Source organism: Cygnus atratus, chromosome 5 (genome assembly GCF_013377495.2).
Source record: "Cygnus atratus isolate AKBS03 ecotype Queensland, Australia chromosome 5, CAtr_DNAZoo_HiC_assembly, whole genome shotgun sequence".
Taxonomy (NCBI): domain Eukaryota; kingdom Metazoa; phylum Chordata; class Aves; order Anseriformes; family Anatidae; genus Cygnus; species Cygnus atratus.
Genome location: NC_066366.1, coordinates 13,002,352 through 13,025,989, shown reverse-complemented (window position 1 = coordinate 13,025,989; position 23,638 = coordinate 13,002,352). Strand labels below are relative to the sequence as shown.

General features: G+C 46.5%; 1 protein-coding gene across 1 annotated transcript in view; it reads left to right on the top strand.

The window, feature by feature from the left end:
• CD82 (CD82 molecule) overlaps positions 1 to 14,932 on the top strand; it is a 34,958-nt gene extending 20,026 nt beyond the window's left edge. Inside the window, exons 3-9 of the mRNA XM_035550026.1 lie at positions 2 to 74; positions 2,685 to 2,809; positions 3,636 to 3,710; positions 9,721 to 9,825; positions 11,675 to 11,857; positions 12,102 to 12,185; positions 12,754 to 14,932. Of these exons, the coding sequence (XP_035405919.1) occupies positions 2 to 74; positions 2,685 to 2,809; positions 3,636 to 3,710; positions 9,721 to 9,825; positions 11,675 to 11,857; positions 12,102 to 12,185; positions 12,754 to 12,831 (723 nt within the window). The 3' untranslated portion in view covers positions 12,832 to 14,932. The remainder of the gene's footprint in view (position 1; positions 75 to 2,684; positions 2,810 to 3,635; positions 3,711 to 9,720; positions 9,826 to 11,674; positions 11,858 to 12,101; positions 12,186 to 12,753) is intronic.
• Positions 14,933 to 23,638: the final 8,706 nt, after the last annotated feature.

The window sequence follows — 23,638 nt, the reverse complement described above, 5'->3', positions numbered from 1 at the left end:
GATCCTGGGTGCTGTGATCCTGGGTTTTGGAATATGGATTTTGGCTGACAAAACCAGTTTCATTGCGGTTCTACGTAAGACCACATTTCTTTATCATCTTTCTCCTTTTTGAATTGATTCTAGTCCAGGGTTCTGCATGACCACTGTTCAGCTTGGGGATGGCAATGCTTTTATGCAGGTTTTGTGACCTGGGCAGTAACGTGGTGGTATAGCAAGATGAGACCCTAGCAAGGACAGGGTGAAAGGGAGCAACCCGGGAGACACAGCATTTCTCCTAGTCTTGTGTATTGCAACAGCAGGATCAGAGTGAGACCTCCTCACCCGTTGCCTTTTCACCCAACAATCCATATACTTTATCTTAAACCTAAGGACTAGTATTTCCTCCTATTTTCACTGCACACTGTATTTTCATAACAGCTCTGGTTGTCACCAAATTAGTAGTTCAGCTCTGTCTTCAACAAACTCTGCTTCCTCTGTGGCTTTCCCTAGACAGGGCTTCAGTACAAATTTAGTTACTCATAGCTAGTACCTCCAGAATTGCCACTGCTGTCGGTGGTGTCAGATGCTGCAGGACTGCTGCGAGCATGCTGCTTGCAGCCCCAAATCTTTCGCCCAAGGAACGAACAGTAATGGCATTCATAGTCCGATTCCCAGCTACGCTGATCCTGCAAAAGGCTTTATCTCCTGGGTCCTGCTGAACACTACGGCCTGCTTTTGGAAGGTGCTGGGTGGAGAGAAAGCCTGCACTAATGCCAGTACACCCGGACACTGCTGTGTGCTCTGTTTGTTGTGCTGTGGCATCTGGCTAATACTGCAGCATTAAAAGGGCAAGAAGCACAGTTACCAGCACAGGTGGCAGTTAGTAAAGTGCAGGTATGAGCAGAAACATACGTAATGCAGAAACATACTTAAATGCATACTTGAGATGTGTTCTGTACCAGTGGTCCAGCAGCTGTTCCCCCAGGCCGATGGGTGCCACCGCTGTTTGTGAAGGCACAGAGCAGAGTCCCTGGGTTTGGCTCCATTTCTTCCCATTTTACCTAGAATCTCTGCTAACAGAGCGCTTGAGGATTTAGCTTCCTTCCTGGCAATTTCCAGCCTCAGCTCTTTCTCCCTGCCCCCTCGCTTCCTTTCCCATGCCTGCCTCTCCTTCCCTGTGCCTTAGCACCCGTGCGGCGTCGGAGGCAGCTCTGCAGCAGGGCCTTCCAGCCTGCTGCCAATGGGGCCGCTTGTGCTCCTTGGCGGCCAGCCCAGCGCAGGGGAAAACACGGAGCCACAGCAAGCGGGGCAGGAGCTGTCTTGCCAGCAGAGCTGCCTGGTGCAAGACAGGACGGCTCACAGATGAGAAGTGTGAGCATGGCCTCTGTCCCCCTGCCGCTCTGGTTTCTCTGAAGGGCTATGCCTTTTTTTCTTTCTTAAAATGAGAAGGTGACAAAGCAACTGCTTTTTAGCAGCCTAGGCACCTGAACGCTTGCGTGACGGCCAAGCAGATCTGGGGTGAGGGAGTAGTGTAGTCTCCTGAAGGCCACTAAAACCAGAGGAACGTACCTGCAGGGCTGCTGCTTCTGTAACTGCTTTGCAGTATCACCACCAAACCTGCACAGCGAGAGTCCCGGGAGTGGTGAGGAGGGGAGCAACATCCTGGTTCCTGTGGCGTATGTCCAGGCAGGGAGAGTCCCGCCTGGAAATGAATCAAGGCTGAAGTGTCTGGTTTGACCTGTGCAGCAAACAGATCTGGTTCTGTTTTTTGATAACTGCTTTCTCTCTTTCCTCTGTTCAGCATGTTGTAGGGAAAAAGTTTTGAAGCTGGTCACTTTTGGTATATGTCAGAAGTGTGGGAAGGTGTTTTTTGGTGGGAGAGGGGACAGGATCGGATGACAGTATTAGTCTGGATTACGTTACTGTCTTGTTTTAACCTATTTCTGGAGAAGCTCAGAGGAAGCTTGTCTCTTAGGACTTCTTTCCAGGAAACTAAATGCTCTAGGAACATTATTTTTATTAATCACTGTCCATTCCCCTGCACTGTGCAACTCACAGGTTTAAGAATGTCTGATGATAAATGAGGTTTCTGGTTAATATTTCCAGGTAGTATCTCTTTGACTTTTATGCCATAATGCCTGGCTTCCTCTAATCCTATTTTGCAAGAAATAATTCTCTGACCAACCCAGATGTAAAAGCTTTTTAATTTTGTTTCTTACAGTACCAAATGCTGGTACTGTCAGTCCTCTCCTCTCAATATATATGAAATAACATTTTATCAGCTAAGTCTAGGTAATATTTTGCGTGAGAGAGTGCAGTCATTCCAGACAATAGCAGGAGACAGCTAGAAGGATGTGTAAAAGTAGAGAATTTGGGTGTGATCCTTGTTTAGATGCTGGAATTAACATCTCTTTGCAGGGGTCGTACACAGGTTATGCAACAGCCTGCAGTGAGTGCACTTGTTTGGAGTTACCTTGAGTCCTCCAGGATATAAGATAATGGAGACTTGCAGGTTGGCTTTGAAAGTCTTCCCTCAACAAAAGACACACAGAAGCTGCCTTCTGTCTGAATGTCCAACATGCCTCCATGCAGCATCTTTGTAGATGACAGACTATTATGTGGATATAGAGACAATTCTCTAGGTGGTGATGGCAGACGTTACATTTGTCAGTAGTTAATTTTTTTCCCTGTCCTGGCCCTTACAGAGACCTCATCTCCCTCCCTGAAGAGTGGTGCATACGTCCTCATCGGTGTTGGGGCTCTCACCATGCTGATGGGCTTCCTGGGCTGTCTTGGAGCCGTCAATGAAATCCGATGTCTCTTGGCTCTGGTGAGAGAATTCATGCTGTCTCTTAGATACTCCTTTTTAGATCACCCTTTGAAACCTTTCCAGCATATCTGTTGGATTGTAGTCTGGGGCTCAGGTCTCCTTGGGGACAGTACTTCTGCCAGGTCAACTCAGAGCCAATTCTTTATCTGTGTACGTTAAATTCTTGACAGTCAACCCTCTGCAGCAGCAGTTCTGCTTCTGTGGAAAGTGCAGGAGTTGAGAGAGGCTTAACTGGGAATGTCCTGTGTGTCACAACCTTTCTCCAAATGCTTCATCTATACGAAATTTTCTGTGAGGGATGAGGTGAAACTAGCTTCATAACCCTCAGCCTGCTAATTGACTCCTGGTTATTCGGAGCACATACATATATGAAGCTTGGTATGGCCACGCCATGTGTCCTGGCGTTGGGAATGTCTGTGTTCACTGGCTGTGGAGGCCTGGGTGGGGGGACAGAGCTCAACCAAGAGAGGTCAGAGTGGACTGGTAGTAGAGCTGGGGGTGGGGAAGGGAGTCCCGGGTGGAATGACATGCAGGTTGTGCTCATGAACTCTCTGCCTCCTGAAGTCTTCCTGTTGTTGGCCTGATGGGAGAAGTGCTGAAGTGCACTGGCCTGGTAAGTTGTAGCTTCTCTTTGTACTTGTAGATGCTTGTCCTTAAGCCTTTCACAGGGGAGAGCGTTTCTGACAGCAGAGCTTGCCTGAAGGCAAAAACATTGGCTAGTTGTTGTAACTTTCAGTGAGATCTCATATACAGAAAAAGTTGTGTTGTTACGTGCAGGCTTTATAAAGGCTGATTGATGATGGTCCTCTCTTCTTTTTGTTTCCAGTACTTCACCTGCCTCATGGTGATCCTCATAACTCAGGTGGCTGCTGGGCTGGTTATCTACTTCCAGAAAGAAGCGGTGAGTGTTTCTCACTGTGCGTTTTCCTTGGTCTTAGTCTGAGGGGAACAAGAGACACCTGGAAATTCTCTCTTCCAAACTCAAATGTACTGCTAGTAGGCATAACTGGATTCTCCTTTCTTCTAGCCCACCTTAGCAGCTTTGCTGTACACTTTGCTTTTCCTGCATCTGCTAGGCCCAGGAGCACTACTTCCTCAAGAATTAGGAAGGGTCGTTTGGTATGCAGGCTTTATTTTTGAGTAGTGGGAACAGTTTTAATAGATAAAAATAAAAATTCTGAAAGGCTTTCGACCACATCTCTTGTTCCTGCCGCAAGCTGCTGTTTGGCTTTGTAGCAGCAGTAATTACCATGTTGTCATCACCACTGCCTTGATGGGCCCCCAGTCCAGCTCCCCCAGTTTCATTGTTCAGCACGACGCCACGTGGTGTGGGACATCCCTTTGGTCAGTGTGGGCCAGCTGTCCTGGCTCTGTCCCCTCCCAGCTCCTGGTGCACGCCCAGTCTCCTCACTGGCAGGGCAGCCTGAGAAACTGAGAAGTCCTTGGCCCTGTGTGAGCACTGCTCTGCTCAGAAAGAGCGGTGTGTTAGCAGCAGCATTCTCCTCAATCCAAAACAGCTTTCTTCTAGTAGCTGTTGCAGTGCTAACTCTGTCCCAGCTGAAACCAGGACATTCCCCAAGAGCAATCCCTTATATCTGACAGTTTCTGTACTACAATTTGAGCTTAAAGCCAAGTGGTTTAACAACTTGAAGTGGATCTTTGTCAGGAATGCATTGAGAGACACATTTACATAGTGCGAGCAAGCTAAAAGTGTGGTGTCCCTGCTGGCTTCTGTCCTGGTATGCAGGTTTCTGGTACCCGTTCTGGGTGACCCTGTCCATTGCCACGTGACTGTGTATCCATACCCCTGCAAAGCTGAGCTTTCTTCTCCCAAATCAACGTCTCTGCTGGTGTTCATGGGCAGTGGGTGGTAGAGGAAGTTACAGATGGGGCTGGGAGGTGGAAGGTGCTGGCCCCGGTGTAGCTGATGTGAGCTTTGTGCAAGCGGCTGCGGTAGCTGTGAGCGGCTGTTGGCTGGGTTCCTTGCCAAGCGGGGTGCGAATATAGCTCGCTCTGTGGGCTGGCTGGAGCTGGAGGAGAAACTGAAACGTTGGCTATCTGCTGTGGAAAGTTCAGCTTCAAACAAGCTGCTGACTTGCAACAGCTCTGACTAATGCAGAGGAGGTGTGGGGATGGGCATTCCCCTGCCACTGGGGAAATGTGACTTCCCAGACTATGAGGTTCTGTACCTTCCTCAGTATTTCTCCTCCAGCTGTTACTTTACTCTAGGAAATTCTATTTTTTCAGCTGTAACTCTTCATTTGTACCTCACTGCGACCAGGGAGAGAGTGAAAGCACTGAGGGTTGTTCTGCCCAGCCCTTAGACCAGCGTGGCTGAGACCATCACTTGTCCGGATCCAGCAGAATGGCAGGGAGAACTGGGCTTTGATCAGACGCACCCCTTCCGTCCTCAGTGAACATAATTTATGGAAAAGCTCTTCCAGAGCCCTTCCGTTTCAGGGATCCTCCGAAGTACCTGCCCGAAACACTAAGAAAAACTGTTTCAGGAAGGTGTTGGCCGAAACCTCTCACGTTGGTTTGTGGCTGCGCTTCAGTGATGCTATGCATATTGCTCTGCTTCACTTGTTATACGTCATCCCAGGGCTGCACAGAGCACGGTGAAGTAGACTGAAAACTGCTCAGGATCTAATCCCTAGGTGTCCATTGTGTTCTTCATGTTTATTTCTTCATTCTAACTTCAGGAAGTTGGTTAGATGTAAAACAAGGAATAGTAAGAGTTGAGGAAAGAATCCTGGATCCAGACTGTAGCGAGGTGATGATACTCCTCTCCTTGTTGCTGAAGTCTTTATGTCTCCTACTAGAGGAGAGGAGATGACTGTTGCTGTACTCCTACCTGTTCTCTTCTTGATTAATAGGTACTTGTGCAGGTTCACTTGCTTGCCTATATCCCTGGCTTTACAACAGGGTTGATGTTTTTGCTGAAAAATATGTTTATTTTCAGTATCAAAATCCTTCCCCACCCCTGACATATGAAAATATGCTGGAATAGAGTTAGTGTAACTGTAAAAGGCTGGGTCTCTGACAGGAAGGCTGCTGTTGGGCCTCCCTTTGGGGCATGGCTGTAGGAATGCCCCATCAGACTGGAATTGCCCAGTACTTGCCCGTGCTGGCAGGATGTTGAAGGAACATCTGTTTCCCTACATCACTTAGCTACTGAAACTTTGTGGTGGGGTGGTTTTTTTTCAGGGTCAACATGATAGCAATATCACAAGTTTTACCAGTGGTGCGGCATTCCCTGGGTATCACACCTCTCTAAACCTACGAGAGCCTGGGCAAGATCCCTCTGGCCTAGTTCATGTGGTTCTCTGCAGTGTGGCTCTGAATGCTTTGAGCAAAGGAGAGCAGTGGTGGCCTTTTGGGAATTGCCCTTCTTGCTAGCTATTGTTTGTAGCGAACAGCCTTGCCGGGGGCTGCAGAGTATGCATTAGTTTCAGGATCTGAAGGGACTGGGGGTGAGGGCCCCCTCCTGGTTCTTGAGCCTGTTTTTGCTTTCAGGCTAGATGCTAATAAATGTGCTGGGGGAGGGATGTTGCTTGAGTCTCAGAGGGATGGGATAGATGATCGATGGTGTCTGACAGTGGAAGAAGCATGCATGATTCATTTTGTGATGAAGGCTGGAAGCAAAGACCCATGCTCTTGCCTCTGGCACTCAGTTTTTCTCCCTCTCCAGTCAGCCCATGGGAAAGGGAAGACTGATAGCCCTGCTGCTTTCTGGATTTCCCTGGCTTTGGTGTCCAGGCTTTGGACTCCCCTGCAGTGTGGCGGTAGGGTTATTCCTTCTGACTCCGGGCACAGGTAGCAATTTTTTGGAGCAGTCATGCTCGATGCAGCACTATGTCCTGAGAGACCCTTAATGGGTGAAGACGAGAGAGGCGTTGAAAGCCTGCCGAAGTTCAGCATGCCTTTCTAGCTTGCTGTTTTTTGTTTCCCTATGCTGAGTGCAGAAGGACGTTCAGCTGCAGGTGCCTGTTTTCCCCCTTGGGCTGCTGTGCCAGTTAAACCCGCCAACAAGCTGTCTTTGTGTGTGCTCTCCAGACCTGTGCCGTTGTTTGCGTAATAATCCCCCTTTCTCCAATTACTTTCTAAAACACCTAAGAATCCCTGTCTGTCTTTCATTTAAATGCCTCCATTTTTGAAGCCAGAGCTGTTTGTAAGACTCCTTGCCTATGCTTGTGTAAGAATATAGGAAGAGCGGAGATGTAGCTTCCTACACAGATGCACTTGGGGATGTCTAACTCGGGCCCCGTGTCTGCTTGTGGCATGGCCCTGGGATGGAGAACAGAGGCTCTGCTTGGGATCCTGGCAGAAGCAACCCTTGGCTCCGTCTGGCCTAACAGCAAACAGCCCAGCGGGCTGCGGGACGACATCCCCATCTCTCCTTGCCTCCCTCCCTACGTGCTGAGCAGAGGTGAGGGTAGGAGCGCAGACTTCAGTAGCTGCTGAGGCTTATGGCAGCAGCCGAGGCCAATCTCATTAGTAGGAACCAGGTCAGGCTGCCTTGATTTGAAGGGAAGGAAAAGGGGAAGCTAAGTAATTAAGAGAGGAAGAGTCAGACATCATGAGAAGGAAGGTCACGCAGCTCCTGTCTGTCTGGCCTGACATAGCTGATCCCCGTGAGCTGTGCTCAAGTCTCCAAGGAAGAATTGCTGGTGTAACAAGTGAATGAGCCACGGCCTGAAGCTTCCCTCTAACAGCAGGCACTGCTTTCTGTTACTGTCTTGTGTTTGCCGTAGTCATTTGCAGTGCTTAACAGCAGGATGAAAGAGGAAAACCTTTTACACTGACCTGAAGTATACTGAAGCACTACAGACAAAAAGGTAACACACAGGGGTGGAAGCATCCCAGTGCTTGGGCTGATCTAGCTGTGTCCCATTCCTCAAGACAACTAATGATGCTTCTCTCCAGTCATTTGTGATCTGGGTCTGTCCGTAACAGTGACAGCTGCGTTAGCTGTCCCCTGTGTACAGGGTGGCTGGGAAGAGCTCCAGAGTGAGGTGGGAGGAAGAGGGTTGAGGAGCCTGCTGGGTGGTAGCTTGCATATCTCATCAAACTGAGGGGTGCTGTAAATCTGGACAAGGGATGGGGGTGAAGGGGTCATTTTGTGATTGGACTGTTAGTGGGCAGTTTAGACAGATGTAGTACTTGCTGTCTCAATACAGAAGCAGCAGCTGTAGGAGTTTGGGGAGAGGTAGATCAATACCTTGTGAAAAAGGGAAGTTTCCACCAGCTGTACGTCAAAAAACCCAGATGCATACGTACAGCAGCTGAGTGACACAGACCTTCCCCGAGAGGCAGCAAAGGGCCTCTCTCTGCAGTGGCTGAGATCCTAGGTCAGTCTCGTTTGCAGCACGAGGTTAGAAATATATTGCCCATGAGTCCACAAGGTAGCGTTGTCCTTCACCTCGCACTGATCCTTCCCCTCTGTCTCACCTGTGGCAGGCAGCAGTTGTTCGGCCTGTGTCCTACCAGGATAACCATACTTTGTTCTGTTTCTATATTGCTCGTCGGGTTCGTAGCCCTTCTCTGTGCCTGCACAAGGACTTAGCAAAGCTGCTGTCTTAGCTTCCCTTCAGGAGCGAGGCTGTGTACATATATCCCCTTATTTGTACCTGTTACTTGGTAGCAGCTGACTTCTTTTTTTTTAATATTAGTGACTCAAGCTGCATATAACATTTCTGAAGAAATGCAGTTTGTGCTTTGTATATTTGTTCTGCTATTTTCCTCTCTCTCTTATGGAAGGATTTTCCTGATGCATACTAGGCCACCTGTTTCTGTTCTCTGACTCTGTATCACTGAAGCCTGTAGGCTGGGGTTTTTGTTCACCTTTTTTGTGGTCACCATGAATCCCAAGTTTTTTGTGGGAGATTTTCAGTTGTCTTCCATACACCGTAACATTTATTTTCCAATGACTTCATGGCTTTGCTTTCCTGTGAGAAAAATTTACTTCCCTTTCTATTCCGGTTTTAAGGGGTTGTATGATTGCTCAGTCTGATGCCTGGACTTCTCTGTGCATCAGAAGTGCTTCTTAACAACACTGTAACAAACATAATGTGTTAGTCAGAACAGGAAGGAATTTATTCCAAGCTTCAGCTTCTGAGGAACCAGAGTAGCAGTCTCTCATCCACTCAATAAACCTGAAGTAACTGATTGGTGGAGGAAATGGGACTTTGTATTAACTCACTTTCTCCAGAACAACTTCCCTCTTATGCAGCAGCAGGCCATACATCATTGAAAGCTGGGGTGGATTTGTTGTGTTTACTTCTGTCTGGAAAAAAACTCTCAGCAAGAAATACCATCTGGTCACCATAGTGGGATTTTTATGTTGGTAAACCCATTTTGTATTTCATCGTGTTGATCATATTTATCACCTGTTCTCAAAAGCGTAGACAAGGCTGCAGAGCAAGATATTTCAAGGTCAGTCTGGGGGATTTTCCACTGTCTGGTTGCTTTTTCTCCTTATTGCTTATGTGCCAATTACAAACAGCAATAAAATTATTGGGAAATAAGTATCTGTCTTTTTGCTGCAACTTAAAAATGGCTGTACTGTGGAAGTGTGGTAGTCTGAGCACCTATTACTGTCTCCTTCAGATCCTTTAGAAAAGGGCTAAGCAGAAGGTACTAATCATTCCACTTTTTTCTTTTATAGTGCTTATAATCTCCATCTGCAGTTTGTGTCTTTGCTCTAGCCTTGTTCACTGGAGCCTAGAGTAAAGCAAAGTGTTTCAACACCCATGACTGTGATGAGCCCGTGTTCCTTGCTATGGGAGAGGCAGACTCACAGTAGGACTAACACAGCTGATAAGGAGGAATGTCATGTACCCAATGCCCCCCAAAAAGAGACTACAAGGAATTGACTAATCTAACTCTCCTGCCTTTTTTTTCTTTACCAGCTGAAAGACGAGTTGTCCAAGATAGTCCAACAGCTGATTGTAGATTATGATCCTTTGAATGGTGATAAGAACTTACAAGATGCATGGGACTATGTGCAGAAACAGGTGAGACAAGTTGCAGCAAGAAACGGTAATGTGCTATTTTGCCAGTGCAGCAAATGGCCTTTAAAACTAGGCTGAGGACAGGGAAGCAGGTATTGCAAGAGAGACCTGACGGTGATTCTCGATCCTTTGTCATATTTGTCGTATCTTTCCAGTTCTGTGTGTTTAGGTTACTGGTGCTCACATCCATTCCTCGATGTTATCAACCTCCAAAGGCTCCCCCGTAGCCCATAGTCTGTCCATGTTTCTTGGTGATGGACAGCAACCATCTTCTGTACCACTTGACTTAAGTGTGCAAGCCTCTTTGATATACACCCATTAGATGTCTTTAAAAGCTACATTTCTAGCATACTTGACTGCTGGATAGCACTACAGCACACTGATTTGTCTGATCTCTGAAGTTGCCTGTGATATCTGGTGTCTGCATACTAGAAAACTGTCTCACTTGCTAGTGCTAGGTAAGACCCTGAACCACTCCTGCATGCTGGTTGTTAGGACTAGCTAGTATTGGCTGCAAAGCCCAATGTGTCTGGTGTAGCAAACAGCACACCAACACTTCTGCCCTTCATCTGTGGTGTTTCCAGAATGCCTTAGTCTGCGTGAAAGTCACAGTGCATGCTGTTTTCGTAGCAAGTAAAATCCCTAGCTTATTGCTAGGCAAGTCAACGGCACTGGCTGCCTTACTACTTGGTGTGGGTTGCCTGCTTACTGTGACAGCTCCTTTGCAAGTGTCAGCATTCTTGGGAGCCATCCAGCTGCCCATGATTCCTGCTTTAGCATCAGGGTCAGTGCTTGAGCAACTAGGTCAGCGTTGAGCCACACTGGAGTCATGATAGCTGCTTACTGCCAAACCACAAGCTTGAGAGCTGGCTGGCTGTTGTGGTTAAATACATGACCAGCATGGGACTGATGTGTAATGAGTACAAATAATAGCATTTTGCTTCTGTTCCTTACTGCAAAACACTGATCTACAATACTCCTCCTCCTTGGAGAAAGATTTGTTCATGTTTTATCACTGTAGTTGCAGCTTCCTGTAGAGGAATCAGGAGAAGGCTGAGCTTACTACAGAGAAAGGATCCTACATTTTTTATGTAGGAACAGAAGAAAAAAAGCATTTTGGAGGAGTGGAGTGTTAGGAATCCAGTTCCCCTCATACACTAGAGTTTGCATTTGAAAGGGGCTGGGGGGAGTTGTTCTGTCAACCAGTGACGGGCGTTAAAGTCCAAATCTCTGTGAGGCGGAGGTAGTTCCTTCTGGAGGCTGGATTTTCAACACTTGTTTGGAAACCAGTTGCTAATCCTGGTGTGGGTGTTCAGTTGTTAGTACCTCCACTCTCCTGTACATTATGTGAGACCGAAACATTACATTTCCCTTCTGAGCAGAGGGTTTTTTCCATAACTTCCACCTCAAGTTTGATAGCCTCTGCTCTGGATCCCCGTGCTTGCGTGGTGGTACGTGGTTACAGATAAGATCGCAGTCTTTGCTGGACTTCCTGATGTGCTTTCCCCTACAGCACTGCAGTTTTATCACGTGGGGGTATAGGAATGTAAACGTCTCTTCGGATGGAAAACTTTCCTCATCTCGTCTTCCAGCCAGTCCCAAACTGCAGCCAGGCGGGTGCAAGTTAGTTGTAACTCGCTGGGGTTTGGCAGCATGTCCACGCCACCGTGTGGTGGCCGGCTGCTGGTGTGTCATGGGGGCCAAAGCTAACCTGAATGGTACCTTGAAACTAGGAACCAGACGCTGAAAAGTTCTTGCTCTGTGTTTGCCTGCCCCTACTTCCTGTTTGTTTTCACATGCAGCGTGTTACCAGTGTGAATTGTATGACCACAGTGCTCTCTTTGCTTATTAGATCTCCTGCTGTGGCTGGGATGGAGCAAAGGACTGGGAAAATAATAAGATTCTTAAAAACGAAAGCATGCTTCTGTATCCCTGCTCCTGCAGTGTCAACGTGAAACCTGAAAATACAGGTTTCTGTAGCCTGGATGGCCCATCGAACAGCACTGCACCGGATGTCTGGCCTGTTCATGAGCAGGTGAGTGAATGTCTGGTGCGCGTGAAGCTTTTGCTGAAGTCGCATTGTCCTTACTCCTCTGGAAATTATTGTGGAGAATGTTTTTCACTCTAGTGAACAGGGTGACGAATTTCTACTGTGAGATTTGGTATAGCATGTAACTGGGATAATCTGTGCATGCAGGAGAAGAGATGTGTTACAGATCTTTAATCCTGAAATACTTAGATTTTTGCTTCTTTCCCCTGTGACCATATTTTCTCTATAGGGTTGCGTGGATGAGGTACAGAAGTGGTTGAAGGACAACCTTGGTATCATTCTTGGGGTCTGCACAGGTGTTGCTGTTATAGAGGTAAGTCACTCCCTGATACGTGATCATACCCTGTCCTCCTATGCATATTCTTTCAAAGGCAAAGCTATTGTGTATTTTTGTTGGTTTTTTTAGTAGTAGACACCTGGTTTAATGCAGATACAACTTCTGTTTTTAATAATAGACACCTTACTTGATGGCAGTGCAGTTCTAGCTCTTGATGTTGTCTGCCTGGAGCTTTGAACTGTTCCTTGCCTTGACTGGATTAAGCCCTGTCTACTTGTGGTTCCTTCTGCTTTGTGTGGCACTTCTCTCATTCTTCCTGCCTATGCATGCAGTGAATCGACAAGAAACATACCACTGGTGAAATCCCACCTTTTGCCTTAAAAAGCCCATAGTATAGATTCCAGATGAAGGCATGTATTTTTGCAGTAAAATATTTTTGTCATCCTGATTATTGGATTTTCCTTGTATGCTGGGTCAACTCTGTTCACCTGAGTGGTGCCATTAAAAGGAAACCCCTGTATTCTGCTCCCCTGTACCACCCTTTCTTCCCACCCTATTGTCTTTGGTTGCTGACTGACTTACCATTCTTTATTACTCATTCCAGCTCCTGGGGATGATACTGTCCATTTCACTCTGCAAGAACATACACAGTGAAGACTACACCAAAGTGCCCAAGTCTTGAGTTTGCTGACTCCAGAGCTACGGCACCACAGAGAAAGGAACAAACAGAACATTCCTGCCTCGCACCCAGACTGTCCAACCATTGACCATTATTCCTGTGACATCCTATTTCTGATACCACTCTGCTAAGAACTATTAGAGTTGCAATACAGCCTGATCTTCTGGCATAGGGCCCTTGGGCTACCTTCATCCTGCCTCTGGATTATTTCTACTTCACGAAGCAGAACTTAATTGTCTCACATCACGAGACACCTGATTAACCTGAGGGGACAATGCTTTTGCTGCCTGCTCCATGTTAAATATCCTATTCATATCTCAATTCTACAATCCACTTGGCCTAACATACAATAACTATTCCCCCTTCCTATTCTCCCACATCTTTCCCTTCTCCCCCAAAAGAAATACTTTCCTTTTGTCCCATGAGTCAGGATTGCTGTTGAGATTCCAGTGCTTTGGTATCTTTACCTGCTTCACTGATGTGGTGGTGGTAACTAGTTGTGCTTTATAGGCCTTGTTCCTTGTGATTAACCTGATTCTGCTTCTACTGTGCATCTTCCGACCTAGACTCTCATCTCAGCTATTGAGCACTACCCTCATAATCACTTCTCCTGCGTCTGGAGCCCGCCAAGCCTTGCCTTCAGTGGAGCTCTTCCCTTTGAGTGTGACGAGCCACTGGGAGAGAGCCAAGCCAACCTGTTCCTAGTGCGGCCTGGCAGATTGCGGTGGTGGTGCTCAGCTGCTTTTGGAATGGGTCCCTTGGGTTCTGGGTCTGATGCTTACAGTTTCTCCCATCTGCCTCTCTTTTTCTTCCTCCACTTCTAGCACTGCTTTTCAGGCTCCTGTCAGCCTGGAGGCACTTCAGAGACTGCTGCATGGTGTAGACTCAGCCCCAGGCTGGCTCTGCTAGTTGCATTCTTGGGTTTCCAACTTTTGTAGAGGTTATGGTTAACTGGATTCTTCCCCCCCGCCCCTGTTATGAACATGAAGTGTTAACTGTTTTTTAATAATGAGTATGGAGGGATCTGACTGGATTGCAGGCATTGTATATTGGAGATATCACTGCTACCAGTGCCCAGTTTAGGTTCTGTAGTTTGGATGCAAGGATAAACTGCTTTTATTTTCAGTTGTCCAGTCTTCTGACTCCACTGTGGTCTGGAGCCATGACTGCTAGTGGCTGGCCTTGAGCGTAAACACTGCAGCAGAGAAAGAGCTGGTTTTACATTCATGCAGGCTGGGTGGTTTGTGTACTTCACGGCTGGGCTGTTCACTCCTTTCTGCCAGTGGCCAGCAGCAAGGAGTGGTGTAGAGCACAAGAAAGTTAAGAAATGTGCATGGAAGAACTACCCCAACTTCTTAAATAAGGGAGCTGGGCAGAAATCCTCAGTCCTCGAGGTGGCTTGGGCACAACAGATCTCCTGCAGTTGCATATGCATGCAATAAATACCTTGGCAGCAGGAAGCTGCGAAGGAGAGAAGTGGATGGTCCTTGCCCGAGACGTGATGCAAGGTATGTGGTGAAGAGAGCCTTTGCCTTACAGAAATGGTCCCAGGACAGTCAGTCCTGTTCTTGTCAGGGCTGGGGTTGGTAGGAATAGCCCTAGTAGCAGTTCAAAGGCATGGCTTCCCTACCCACTCAACTTCCCTTCTGGCAAGAAAGGCCCGTGCAGGGGAACAGAGTCCCTGCAGTGTCCTTGTCTGGACTCAGTGGTGACTGGGAAGAGTAGATATGACTGGGCAACTGATTTTTTTTTTTTTTTGGAGGTCTGATAAGGCTTTGCTATTCTGAGGCCCCTGCCCTCTCTTGCGCAGACCCTTCCAGCTGACCTTTGCTATAGCAGAAGGCACCTTTCGTAGCAGTAAAGCTTGCTAGCTTCCATAGTATAAAGTCTATTCTCTAACGTGTTCTTACTTGTAAGATTCTTGTTAAGTTACAGATGCCAATGCTGAGCAGCAAGTAAAAAGAAGCCCATGCTGGGTTTCCTATTTTTGTTTTTTGTCTGTTTTTAGCAACATCTTCCAACTGGAAGAAATGCATGTACAGATGTAAAAGTCTAGAGGGTGATTATTTCTGTAATAAAGACTTTGCTAAAAAAAAAAAAAAAATACTTTGGCTAAGTCTTGTGCATTGTAGTGGTTTCTCCTTGCTTCCTGTCTGTCCCCTTCTGCTTCACATGCAAATCACTAGCACCTTGTTTGTTCAAAGTAGCAGAGGCCCTGTCAAAAAGCAGGAAGCATATGCCATTATGCTCTGAGGTCTTCAGAAGTTCTTCTGCAGTCTGGGTGAGATTCGTGTGGGCTATGAAAATACTGCCCCACAGACGGAGGTGACAATTTTCCTAGCTGTGTTCTAGGGTAAACTTTGCCTTGTTTTAGGAACACTGTATGTATGAAGCATGTCTGTCTTAGGGTGAGCGAAGTGGTAGTTCCTTTGAATTACCTGCTATCTCCTAGGCTAAGCGATCTCCATATTTGAAGAGTGGAATTCAACCAGACTTGTGGAGTCTTGTGGTGTTGCTTTAGAAAACAACTAAATGTGATGCAAGTCCTCGATGTTCAAAAAAGCAGAGTGAAGTTTGCAGAGAATGAAGTGCTGGGATGCTCCCAGTAAGCACTGGTGGCAACTGGTCTGAAGTCAAGACTCGAGTTACCCTGATCAGCCAAAATAGAGCAAGAGGTGCTGGAATGGATCTTGGACTCAAGTAGGATGCACTGACCTGTCTGATCTGGGAGCAGAACTTGCTCCTTCAGACTGTGCTGGGCCTCCGGCTGCCTGAGCTCTGTGGAAACCACTTGCCTTTGGCCACTGGAGGGAGGTGTTCCACCAAGAAAGCTCAAGCCCGAGTGCTGTCGTATCACCAGCCTTGACTGGTCCCTTGGGGGGTGAGATGATGACACTGATCACTTCCTTCTGCTCCTAGTTACTCCTGGCAGCAGGGTAGCTAAAATAACTTGTAATTACAAATGTATTCTCATAAACGATTTGTGCTGCCTGCTTGGCATTTTAGGGATAATTTTCCCTTCCATCTCTTGGAGCAGCACGCAGTTGGATATTTTGCTGCATGTCTTCTACTGTATATGGGTATATGGGTTGTGCTTACTTCTGGGGTTTCTGCCTGAAGTAGCTCTGGAAGTTGAAGATAGCACAAGGAGCCTCTCCTGCTGCTTTTTTTCTTGTCTCCATCTTTTTCTTGTTTCCCCTCATCTTCAGTTCCTTTGGAGGGTAGGTTGGGAGGAGGCTAGGAGGGGATATGATGCTTATAAATGTGTCCTAAAAAGCACTCTAGGAAAAAAAAAAAAAAAAAAAAGGCCCTCAGAGTGTCAGAGAGCAAAAACCCTATTGCTGCTCCTGAGGTGTACTTGAATCTTGGTCAAGGTTCCTGGCTTATCTCCGAAGGTAAAGGTTTGCTGCTGGAACTAGAAATCAGAGCAGCTCACAGACTTCTTAGGAGCTGCAATGTTTGTCTGGCAAAACCCAGAGTACCAGCATCTGCAGTAGCTCAGCACATGGAAGTATTTTGTGTGTAACGAACAAGCTGCTATATAGCTGTCCCAGGCCGATAATTAATATTGTATGAGTATAGTTGTGACCTCCCTGTGGCCTGAAGTAAGGCCCCTGGTAATGAACTGGTGACATTCTTCATTCTGCATAATCACAAGGAACTCGGAAGCTGCTATAATTCTTCCCGTGAGGCACTTTTCCTTCCGGAAAGAGAAGAGGAATTGCATTAGAGTTAGTATGGGTAAGTCTGTAGGTCACAATGCATCTTGTTCTTTGTCATGGTTTCTGCATGGCACGTACTCGAATGTAACGTGTGGCAGCTGTTCTTGTCTCTGCAGCTCTCCCACATGTGGTGGTGTGGCTGGTCCTGGCCAGCTTGGCTCAGGAATTGAAGATGAGTTTGATAGTAGGCTGAATTCTGGTTGCTGATGGACAGACTGCAAGCGGTGGTGTCAGACTGCCTTGGCTGGGAAAGGTGAGGAACAGCAGCTATCGGGGCTCATTGCTGGAAAGCCCAAGGACCATGGGATTCCCACAAATGCATTTTCACAGCCAGTTGCTGCCACTAAATGCCATAAATGCAGAACACACCCTTAATTATTCATGGTCTGGCTCTAACCCATTAGCCTCTGAGACTCTTGGCTCTAGCCCTGGCCTTTTATTACAAAGAATAAACCTCAGATGGCAGCCAGGATTTCTGAATGAGATCTTAAGCCAGGTTGATGCTAAAAACTTGTCAGTGCAAAATCTGCTAACGTGGAAGTCCTCAAATATTTGTAAGCTTGCAAAACATTCCTAGCAAGAGCTATGCTGTCAGTGAACCGAAGCTATTGGTAAAATGGTGCTAGTAAAGCTAGCAAGTGTGGTTTGGTCATTGTAAACCGTTTCTAGGAGTGGTGTGTTGGTAGAACACCTGCAAATTCTTGCCATGTGGTAAGAATCTCTTCTGCCAAACAGGGGAAACAGCCTTTGCCTAGGTAGATTGTATAACCTTAGCCATACATTCTTTCTTCTCGTACATAAGAATTTTCTGGTTTCTCCCTTCTAAGCTCCTAATAACATAATTGGCGGGGATGTGTGTGCTGTTTGGCTTTTGTGGAGAGGGATTAAGGGAATAGTGAATACTCTGGATCTGGAGAAAAGGTATTCTCACTTCTCCGGGCAAAATGTTACACCTATTTAACGTAGGGATTTAAGAGAAGGATAAGGCTCAAAGTTGTATGTGGATGCTCTAAGAAGCATGGAATCTGGGAGGGAAAATCCTGCTTTAGATCCCAAGGATGGTATTGGCTTAAATTTGACTTATCTTTGGTGTCGTCTTTCCTTTATGTCCCTTACAGCATCATGAGGTGACTTGCCTGCCCACAGCAGTCCAGAGCTGAGCTGAAAATCTAGAAACCTATTTCTGTAACTACAACAGGTCACATCTCTAGAAAACTAAAGAAAAAAGAGCGTTTTCCTTTCATCCCATAGGCTCCAGGTGATATTAACTCCCGTTTCTTCACAATGTTGGTTTGAGCAATGGCAGCAGCTCAGAGGTTATGTTGATACTGCTCTTTGTTCTGTGAGTGGTGTTGAAATGGTCACCAGGTTAGGAACTGGTCACCAGGTTAGGAATTGTCTTGTACCTATATGAGGCCATCGTACTGCTGCTCCAGACCTGGATCAGATCTAGACCTGCCCTAGGACCCCAGATCCTCACTATGTGACCACTGTTGCAGACCTTGCTCATCATATGACTCCTGTCAGCACTACCTGCTGTTCATAACCTTAGGCCTTGTCCATGTTCTCTCCTTGCCCGAGCAATTTCCCTGGCTCTGTCTGTAGTTCTTTCTGGATCTGGCACCAAGTAACTAACCCCAGAACAACGGTTGTGACAGTCTGGTGCATGTTCCTCTGATCTCCAGCACTAACTTTTTCTTCTTTTTGGCCTGCTTAGAGTTGCAGACTGGACATATGGAAGTTCTTCAGAGACAGCAAGAATCCCAGAGCATGTGTTCATATGAATTGCTTACCCAGCATGCTTCCTGGGTATTTTCTACATAGCACTTCTGGAAACTATTTAGGATTTACTAGGGTGGAAATGTGAGGTCCTGTCAAGACCATGTTATAGTACAGGCATGTGCTTTGGGCAATGCACTTGCAAAATGATGTCAGAATAGCGTAACTCATGCAGAGATGTCTGCAGACAGCCTGGAACAATAACCCAGCAGAGAGCAGACCTTTAATTTTGGCAGAGGCTGTTTCACGATGCTCTTAAGTATTTCAAAATAAGTTGTCCTTTTAATACCATATTGTAATTAATTCTGGTTAGCACTGGTTGGAAATTCTTTTGGCAGTAGAGTGTTTCCCTGGAGGGCGTAGGTTCATTTAAAACAAAGTGGGTTTTGTTTTGTTGTTGTTTTTGTTCTTCTGCTTAAACAAGACTGGAAAAAGTTTGATAACATGGAGAGGTTTCTCCTGCTTCCTTAGTGGGTGATTTGAGGTAAACATTATGTAAAAGAGCTGGAATTGGACAAAATAGAATTGTAAAACCATATTCTAAATATGTGACCTAACAACAGGATGTATTGGTATTGAGAGTATAGACTGGGTTAGAAGTGTAAGTTCTCTCCCATGTGAATAGTGAAGAGTGTTGGCTGCACCTGAGAGAAAGGGGTAAGTTTTTGCTTTTAAATATGCATTTCTTAAGATCTGGGGGTTGAAAGGGGAAAAAATAAAAGAAACTATCCAAATTACTACTGTTGCACATAGGCTGGGTGGAGTTAGAGATTGGGAGCATCTGCTGCTTCCCCTTCAAGTTAAGGCGTCTGCAACAAATCTGTGGGACAGGCCCACTTTGACTTTTCACTTCCATAGAAGAAGCAAGCTGAACACTTGCTCTCTGTTTTGGAGCGACTCCTCTAGACCTCTGTAGGCCGTTCTTCAGACCTGCAGGACTTGGCCAGGCTCAAGCAGTGCAGAGCAGCAGTCAGGTGGCTGCTGCGTGGGGTCTGAGAGAAGCCGCTGGGAGCAGTCAGTGGGGGCCCTTTCGTCAAAACTCATGTACTTGACGTAGTCACCTGGAAACAGCAAAGTGTTTGCAGGACCTATGGGAAGCACAGGTAGGAAGTACCTCTATACTCTGTTAAAAGTAGTACCCATACTCTGTTAAAACTTCTTTGAATGTGAGAGTACAAAGCTGTGCGGGGTGGCTTGGGCTAGCCAAGCAGGAAGCTGCTGTGCCTTTCTGATAGAGAAGTCTTAAGTCTCTGAATGCCCAAGCAGTATTTTAAACCATCTCTGTGTCCTGTGAAGAATTTCATCTGCGCTGGTGTGTGATGGAGATTCATGGGAAAGAAGGAACATATGAGATCCTGGAAACCCAGTGATGAAGGGGCAGAGGACCATGCTCAGGAATGTGTTATGAATGTTTGTCCTTGGAGGTTTATCATGGACTGACTTGCAGGGGTGCTTTGAACATAGTCTGCCTAACAATAAAGAATCTGATTATTTTTAAAACAGAATGCCACAAGTCTGATGCATGAAGTTTGCAAGAAAGCAGTGTTATGGTTTAAAACCATGCAAATAGCTAGGAAATCCCAATCTGAAATGAAATCCTGACCTGAAATGAAATCCCATCTGAGGTAAACTCAGCTGTATGCTGCATTGTGGTGCTGTTTAACTGAATGTCACATGTTGTTGCTGATGCAAACGTTAATTAGATGTTTACTCAACTGGGGGAGTAAAGGGATCTCTATTATGAAATCAAACTTAAAATATGATACTTCAATATTATGACAGAAATTTAAATGCATAAAAATCATGGGCTCCTGCTGCCACTGTTGGTTTTTAACATCCCTTGCTGCAACTTCTCCAAGCAGTATGTAAAATTAGGAAATGGTACAAACCTATTATAAGCAAATGATGCAATTAATTCAGCAACTCTGAAGAGCAATATCCTAGGAGTTCGTATGACTGACATGCTGACAACAGCATTTCATCAATACAGGTTGATTTATATACGACATGTATGTTATATATATAATATTTTTTTCTTAAGTGAGAGCACCCTGTTGCCACACCTGTCAGGGCAGAGGGACATGAGGCGGTGAGGAAGTCTTTTGATCTTAGCAGCAAAATGCTGCTTGTGGACACCTGTGGGGCTGGTTTTGTGCTTGCACAGGGCCTGTTATTTCCCAAATGAGAAATAACTGATTAAGTCCTCAAGAAACATGTTGATCTTGAACTCCCTAGTGGCCCTAGGGCCAACCTGTGCTCACAGTCGCATAAAATGGGCAGCCGCAGGGCCGGGCAGCATGGAAGGCTCTGGAATCCTCTGGCAGGGGCAATGGCAGGAAGACCTGTGGGCCTGGGCAGGAGGGGCACCCACTGGTGAGCACCCTCTGTGGAGGCCAGAGAGGTGGCCAGGGCTGCCATGGGGTTCACCCCGATAAGCAGGAGCATGGCTTGGAGCTGCTCATCTTGAGGATGAGTGTGGTGGCACCAAGGCCTCGCTTTGCCCTTCTGCGAGGCACTGAGGACACGGCAGGCAGCAGGGACAGATCCTGCCTGCGAGGAGACATGCCCAGAGGTGCCTCAGGGATGGACCCGACCCGCACAGCAGCGGCCACAAGGGATGCAGTCAGTAGGTTGGTCTGCTGAGGGATGCTTCACACGGGCTGTGAAGGCCAGCGGGACAAACAGCTTCCAGCCAAGGTGAGTGTGACCGTGTCAGGCCACCCGAAGGTTACCAAGAGGGGCCAGCGCTGTGCCTGGGCAGGAGCACTGCAGTGCGGACAGTGACAGCAAGGCGTCAGCAGGGAATAAAGAAACCACAGCACCTTTATCCTTCAGCATCTCTGCCGCCTTTCCCATTCGTTTCAGGATCGGTATGAAACCAGTTGTTTATAAAACATTCTACTAGATTGCCAGTGTTGCCTTTTTAGTACATCCGAGTGTTGGCACTCTATTACTTTACACGATCTCACCACAGCCTTTATGAAAACAATCTTCTGCCTGCCGTAACATCCTGGTTTGAATGCTCTTTCTCACAGTTGCTGGCTATTCCTGAAGTCCCCAGCAACTCCTGCTTTGGCTAGGAAAGTGCCCAAACTTGATGAAGATGTTTGGCTGCAGAAAGCTGTGGGCTGTAAGCTCTTGGTAGAGTCAGTTTGTTCCCTTGATTGCAGAGATTCTCCTTGGGGTGACGAGCTGTGAGCAAAGGTGGGAAGACACCCACACAGGACCATGGCTGAAGACCTGAGCTGTGTCTAAAAGTTGGAACCCTCTCATTTCCTCTTAACTTTTTCTCAGTATCACGGTGGTCGTTAAAAAGAGCCTGCACTGTGTTAGAGGAGTGAAGAAGCTGGTTACACCAGCTTTTATGTGATGAGAAGATGCAGAGAGCACATTGCTGATCAGATGACTATCATAAAATTGGCAATTTCATGCCTGGCTGTAGTGGAAGCTAATTAGCTCAAGGCCATCTCTCATCTGAGCAAGGCAACAGCAGGATTACATTGTATTCCTATTAGGCAATAGCCTTGCCTGACATAAAATGAGATGTCTGGCGATTCTCATAATTGCATACAGCTATTTATTTTTACCACAGCTAGATTGTCTCACTCTTTAATAGGCAGCAAAATGGTAATGAGATCTTTTCTCCTTTCTTCTTGAATTCATTGCAGGCCATGCTGAAGGCTGCTGTGCTCGAATAGCAAAGAGGAGGGTAAAGCAGAAGTGGAGGAGAGTCTACCTTGAAACCAGCTTGGTAGAAAAGGGTAGTCTGCTAGTTCCTCTCTTAACAGTGAAATCTGTAGGGCAACTGCTTCCCACTCCCAAACTTTGTTCTCCCAAACTGACAGAACTTCTTTGTTGTTGCTTGCCTCTGTTGGTGCCACCAGGACCTTGTAGGAACTTTGCAGTGCTGCCAACAATTCAGTGCCATGTAAACACAATTCCAACCCTGTCCTTAATGTGGCAGCCTCTACCACCCTCTCCTACTGTGTGTGTGGTCGTGCTAGAATTCAGCATTAAAACTGGCTGACTGTTGTCTACAGGGAAAGGACTTCAGCTGAAGAATGTAGTTGGTTTATAATACGCAGACATGTTTCACACATGAGATAGGAACCAAGGGCCAGAAGGGTTGTGAGAGTGACATATTTCAGGATCCTTGACAGCTTGCAGTGCTTATGGCTGGTGTTGCCAGATTCCTGTAACAGGATCCATCAGTAAAGCAAGCATAGCTTACTGGAGAGGAAAGATTGCGGTCAGGATCCAGGCGAGGAAAAATAAAAACTTTTTAATACCGTAAAATTCACCTGTTTATAATGGACTAACTGGTGACAGAATGTCTTGATAGCCTATTTACGGGGTGGGGGCAGGCTGTATTTGTGTCATCAAGCCTAAGCCTAACTGGTAACACTGCTGCTGTGAGACATGCTTAGGGGGAGCAGCCCAACATGCTGTGTCAGGTTTAGGGTTATCCAGAATTTGGGCAGGAAGTGTTTGAAGTGCTCAATATGCAGTAATGAATGAAAAGCGTCAATGCAGAATCCAACAGCCAACGTTTCTTCGTGGAGTTCGTTGCAACTAAGAGCTACTAAGAGGACTGGAGCAAGAAACATTGCATCTGGGATTTGCCAAGTCCTCAGGAATGGATGAAAGCTGGTGTTGATAGGATTCAGTGGCTTCAGTAACATTTTCTTCACAGGAATTAAATGAGACATGAGTTAGCAGTGAAGGATGAAAAGCAGTGTGAGAAGGTTCTAGTTTAAGAAAACTTATGCTAATGGAAATTAGTATTAATCTGTGGATAAATTTAAGATTAATTTTGTGCTTTGGGATGGCATAGATTGAATTAAAATTGCACCAAAATGTGTACTTTTTTATTTTTTTCTCAAGTCCTAGTATGACCTCTGACCATGGTCTCTGCTTCAAACCTATGCCCAGAATAATGAGCAGCTGCAGGCAACCAGTGCTTGGTTGGGCAGGGAAGACAAAAGTTCAGGCTGATCCTTCCCAGGCCTAGTCTTCGTCATTGCATGGCTGTCAGGGAAGCAGCTGCAAGCTGTGGGTTCCTACTGCAAGTAGTTCTTTATCTGTGGGAGTCTTTTATATGTAAAAACAACACACGTTCTCCTTGTTTTCCACATACCCTGACACATCATCGTGACTGCTGAGACTCCGTGTCTAAATAACACCCCTGGATGCTGCTATTTTCTTGTTCAACCTTGAGAAGGCTCGAGGACATAACAACTGGCCATGTTCTTTACTTTTCCAAAAGCAAAGCCTAACCCCAAATACAGCTCTAGTGTTTAAGACAGACA